This window comes from Penaeus vannamei, chromosome 30 (genome assembly GCF_042767895.1).
Source record: "Penaeus vannamei isolate JL-2024 chromosome 30, ASM4276789v1, whole genome shotgun sequence".
Lineage (NCBI taxonomy): Eukaryota > Metazoa > Arthropoda > Malacostraca > Decapoda > Penaeidae > Penaeus > Penaeus vannamei.
The window spans coordinates 26227561-26233677 of NC_091578.1; the positions used below are offsets into that span (position 1 = coordinate 26227561).

The 6117-nt window shown below is 31.1% G+C and overlaps 1 protein-coding gene across 2 annotated transcripts in view; it reads left to right on the top strand.

Moving 5' to 3' along the window:
• The first annotated feature begins 789 nt into the window (after positions 1 to 789).
• The window catches only part of LOC113829334 (uncharacterized), a 90067-nt gene continuing 84739 nt past the window's right edge, over positions 790 to 6117 (top strand). Inside the window, exon 1 of one of the 2 annotated variants that reach the window (XM_070143265.1) lies at positions 790 to 1149. In XM_070143265.1, the coding sequence (XP_069999366.1) occupies positions 1035 to 1149 (115 nt within the window). In that variant the 5' untranslated portion in view covers positions 790 to 1034. The remainder of the gene's footprint in view (positions 1150 to 6117) is intronic. The other variant, XM_070143264.1, reaches the window with a different exon arrangement.

Genomic DNA, 6117 nt, shown 5'->3' on the forward strand with positions numbered 1-6117 from the left:
TTCCCACTCCCTCTCTCTCTCTCCCTTCCACTCCCCCCCCCCCTCCCTCCCTGTTGAGAACACCTCTCTTCCCACTCCCTCTCTCTCTCTCCCTTCCACTCCCTCCCTGTTGAGAACACCTCTCTTCCCAATCCCCTTCTCTCCTCTTCCCCCTCCCCCCCCTGTTCAACACCTCCCTTCCCACTCCCTCCCCCCTCCCCCTTTTCGGCACCTCCCTTCTCCTACCCTCTCTCTCCTCCCTTCCCACTCTCCTTCTCTCCTCCCCCCCCCACCTCCCTGTTCAGCACCTCCCTCCTCCCCCCTTTTCGACACCTCCCTTCCCTCTCTCCCCCACCCCCCTCTTCGACACCTGCCACTGTGCAAAATTCTATGTCAACTGTTTCAGGCACCGGATGTATCTACAGCCGGAAGCCACTATTAAACACCGGTGTGCCAGAGGTGTGGAGTAGAGGGGGGGAGGGGAGGGGAGAGGAGGGGATGGTGGGGAGGGAGGAGGAGGAAAAGAGAGGATGGGTGTGGGGTGGGGAGAGGGGCCCAGTAAGAGAGGAGGGATGGGGGGGAGGGAGGGGGGGGAGAGAGAGAGGGGGAGATGATAATAAGGGTGGTAGGGTATAGAGGATGGGGGAGAGGTAGAGGGTGGGAGAGAGAGAGATATAGGAAGAGAATGAAGCGAGGGGTGGAGAGTCGAGAGAGGGGGGAGGGGGAGAAGGAAGGGAAGGCCGGGGGAGGGGGAGGGAGGGGAGGAGGGGAGCTAAAGAGGTCCTGGCGGTTGGCGTGACAGAGCCAGCCACAGTGGCATCACTCGCCGGGCCGTCCAGGTGTACTCCAGGTGTCCCTCGCCCTCGAAGTGCTCCTCCCGACGACCACCTTACCCCCCAAAACCTCCTCCTCGAGACAGACCAACCCCCAAGTGACACTCGACACTCGAAAATCCTTCCTGCCCCTCCTCACCTCCCCCACCCCCCCTTATCCCTCTCCTTTTCTGCCTCTCGTGATAAGAAAAAGGATATTCTTGATCGCCCAGAGAGGAAAAGATGATCGTCTTTCGGATCATGCAAGCCCTCGTTGTGTTGATGCTGATGGCTGACCAACTCCCGAAGGCGAGGTCGGCGTCGAGGTACAGCAGCTCCTGGAGGGAAGATCGCTACGGTGAATATCAGAAAATGTTCTTCGTGTTCTTCATGAATCGGTTGTTCTTAGTGGATGATTGATGATAGTTTCTAGATAAAGATGATTAGGGATAATAGTTTATAGCTAGGCAATGTTAATGTTATGGTGAATATCAGAAAATGTTCTTCGTGTTCTTAACGAATCAGTTGTTCTTAGTGGATAATTGATGATAGTTTCTAGATAAGGATGATTAGGGATAATAGTTTATAGCTAGAGGTCAAGTGGCAATAGGCAATGTTAATGTTATGGTGAATATCAGAAAGATATGTTCTTAATGTTCTTCATGAATCAGTTGTTATTAATGGATAATTAATAATAGTTTCTAGATAAAGATGATTATGGATAACAGTTTATAGCTAAAAATCTAGTGGCAATAGGCAATATCATTGTTATGGTGAATATCAGAAAAAGATGTTCCTCATGTTCTTCATTGATAAATTGTTCTTAGTGGATAATGAATAATAGTTTCTAGCTAAAAATTAAGAGGCAATAGGCTATTATTCTCATTAGGGTGAATATCAAAAAAAGTTCACATGTACTTAATAATTAATGGATTACAGTATATACCTAGAGATTAAGAGGCAGAAGGCAATATGATCTTTATGGTGAATAAAAGAAAAAAATGTTCTTAGTGTTATTAATAGTTATGGTTTTGATTGATAAGGAATACCAGTTTATAGTTCAAGATTAAGAAGTAATAGGAAATATTGTTTTAGTGAATATCAGAAAAAAATATTAATGAAAATGGATTATAGATGATGGTTTATATCCAAAGATTTTAAGGCAATAGACAATATTATCATTAAAAAATAATCTTAATGTACTTAATGGAAAATACAGTCTAAGCGGAAAGTGGTTATTAGTTTATGATTAACAATTAGTAAGTTATAAACTTTGCCTTTGAAAGAGAAAGGAGATATTCCAAGTATTTTTTTTACTTGCAGAAAATTATGTAGAATGTCATCAATAACAATTCCTTTATGATGATAATTATTATGGTTATGATAATAATAGTATTAATAACAACAACAGTAAGAACAATAACAATGATAATATCATTGATATTGATGATGATGACAATCATGATAACAATATTAATAATGAGGATGATACTTCCAGTAATGGTGATGATAATGATAATAATGATCATAATTAAAAAAAATATTATGCACAATAGATAATTACCACAGAGATGATGCAAAAATGACAATGTAGATAAATATCGCAATAATAATAATAATAATATATAATGATAATAATGATAACAAGATATAATTTCGATATTTGTCATTATTATTTTCTTTGTTGGTGCTATTATCACTACCATTATCAATATTACCCTTACTACCGTTATTATCATCATTCTTCTTCTTCTTCTTCTTCTTATTATTATTATTATTATTATTATTATTATTATTATTATTATTATTATTATCATTATCATTATTACTATTGTTATTATTATTATTATTATTATTATTATTATTATTATTATCATTATTATTATTATCATTATTATTATTATCATTATTATTATTATCATTATCATTATTATTATTATTACCATTATTATTATGGTAATTTTCTATATTACCTTATTTCTATTATTATCATTAATATAAATACTATTTTGTGTCTATCATTATTGTTGCCATTAATATTATCATCATTGTTCTTGTTGTTATTACTATTATTATTGTTGATATTATCATCACAATTATCATTATCATTACTATCGTAGTTATTATTTTCAGAATTTTTATTACTGTCATTATTATTGTTTCTTTTGTGATTATTATCATTATCATTATCATTATTATTATTATCATTACTATTATTATTATTATCATTATCGTTATTGTTACTATCATTATTATTATTATCATTGTTACTATTATTATTGTTGTTGTTGCCATCATGATAATTATCATTATCATCATCATCATTATTATAAGTATTACTATTATTTTCACTATTATTATTGTAATTACCATCAAAATTAAAATTTCGATCTAAATAATCATCCGTTAAATACATAGAAAGCGATACAATGCCTGCAATGATATCATAAAATAACAAAACATAAGAATTAAACGTAAACAGAAATGCATGACTAAGTTAAGGATGAGACATCTCATAAGTCGACCTTGTTGCTGATTTCCTTCGAGGTCAGACCACAATCCAAGGTGCTCTTCTTACACACTAATAGCTCCTTAACGTGATTCAATAGAATTATTACTACATTTGATAATTTCCTTGGATATTCGAAGAGTATTCTTACTTGTATCCATAATACGCATTGAACATTTTCCCAGTGTATAGTACTCAGTCCTGCACATATATATATGCATGTTTACATTTATTCTATAACAAGAAATACAAGCGTTACACTTATTTAAAGCCATTAAAAAACATACGGCTCTCAGTATTTCCATTACGATAGAATTAATCACTGGTGTTTATAATTATTATGCGTCCTTGGTTGCGAATTAAGAAGGAAAGCAATATATTTCCTATAGGTTTTACGCAAGCAATCATAGTCGATAGATAAGAGATCTATTAATTGGGTTTCATAGACACTAGTGCAAGAAGCATTAAAGAGCTAACATTTAGCAGCATATTATCATTGTTATTGTCATTATCATTCTTATAACTATTATTATCAAAATTATTGTCATCATCATTCTTGTTATTAGTATCAATATTATTGTTTTTTACCAATACTATCATTGTTATTATCTTTATTATTATATTTATTATTATCATTACCGTCAGTATTATTGCAATATTTGTTATTATCGTTATTATCATTGTCACCATTATCATTATCACTATCACTATCATTATTATTTTAATTAGTATTATTATCATTATTATTGTTATTATCTCTATGATCAGCATTATCATTATTATTATTCTCATTATCATCATTGTTATTATCATCATTTTGTTATTAGTGCTATAATTTAAATAGTTTTTATTACTAATTATCACCGTCCAAAATGTTTTCGTCATTATGGTAATTATAATTTTAAATATCATTATTAACATTGGTAATATTTTACTATAATCTTATTAATGTAATCATCATCCCTATCGTTATGATTATCATTATTATGATTATGATCATTATTATTGTTACCACTACTATTATTATCAATAATGTTGTTGTTGTTTTTATCATACATATAATTATTAGCATCGTTATCATTTTTCATATTATTACTATTATCTTTATTGTTTATTATCATCATTTTTACCATTATTGTTATCATTATCATAATTTTTATCATTATTGTTATCATTATCGTTATTATAATTACAATTATCATCATTATCAGTATCATCATTATTGATGGTTCCCGCGCATCCATAGAAATTCCTGAAACGTCCAAAATGTTTTTTTTTTTTTTTTCAAGATATTTAAAGTCTCAGGAAGGCTTTAAAAAAATCGGAGTATTCTCTGTTGCAGGTCTTAAAATGTCTTAGACTTAGCCAAGGCACATTTTTTTTTTTTTTTTTTTTTTCGTAAATGCAAATATATCTGTTACCAGCGGACGCCATCTTGATTCACTCCCATTGCGAATCTCTGCGCGGTTTAATTTGAAATCATTTGTCAACAGCATTAGGCCTTAATCTATGTTGATCGACTTATGGGCCGTGTGCAAAAAAGAAGTAGTAGAAGAAGAAGAAGAAGAAAAAGAAAAAGAAAAAGAGGAAGAGGAAGAAAAAGAAAAAGAGGAAGAGGAGGAAGAAGAAGAAGAAGAAGAAGAAAAAGAAAAAGAAGAAGAAGAACAAGAAGAAAAAGAAAAAGAAAAAGAAAAAGAAAAAAAAAAATAAAAAGAAAAATAAAAAGAAAAAAAAAAAGAAAAAGAAAAATAAAAAGAAAAAGAAAAAGAAAAAGAAAAAGAAAAAGAAAAAGAAAAAGAAAAAGAAGAAGAAGAAGAAGAAAAAGAAAAAGAAGATGAAAAAGAAGAAGAAAAAAAAGAAAAAGAAAAAAAAAGAAAAAGAAGTAGAAGTAGAAGAAGAAAAAAAAAGAAAAAGAAAGAAAGAAGAAAAAGAAGAAGAAGAAATCTGACGTGCAATCTATCCGTAAGACTGTAAAAATCTTGTAAAAACCGTGTCCGGATGAATATTTTATCTTAGTAACTGAAGCGGAAAATAAGCGTACACATTATGAGGGTGTGTATTCAGCGACAAATTTCTCCAGATCTTAAAAAAACAATTAATATGAGTCTTTAGTTTGTCTTACAAATCATGAGCCTATACTTGGATGAACCTTGTTTTTACAATTATTATTATTATTATAAGTGTTGTTATTATTGTTATTATTATCATTATTAGCATTAGTATTATCACTAGTATCATTATTATTATAACTAGCATCATTATCATCATTATTTTTATCATTATTATTAATATTATCATCATCATTCTCATCACTATTCTCATTATCATTATTATTATCATTATTATTATCTTTATCATTACCATCACCCTTATTGTTATTGTTATTATTACCATTATTATTATTATCATCATTATTGTTATTGTCAATGATACTATCAATATTATTAATCTTATTATCCTTATCCTTATTATCATTATTATCATCATCATCATTATTATTATCATTATTAATATCATTGTTATTATCATCATTCTTATTTTTAGTTTTATATTCTTCGTTCAACTATCACTATTTTATTATTATTATCATTATCATTACCATTATTATCATCATTATCATCTATTAACTAAAAAACTCAAATAAAGTCTTATGTCATCCAATAATTTAATCAACACTATTCGTATTTCTGTATTTGCTAAAAATCTATGGATTGATCAGTTTATATTGAAATTGTAGAATAAACTTAATGCAGAATAAAGTCAATTTATAGATACAGCAGATGATGTGATCATTACAATTCATCATTATGATATGGA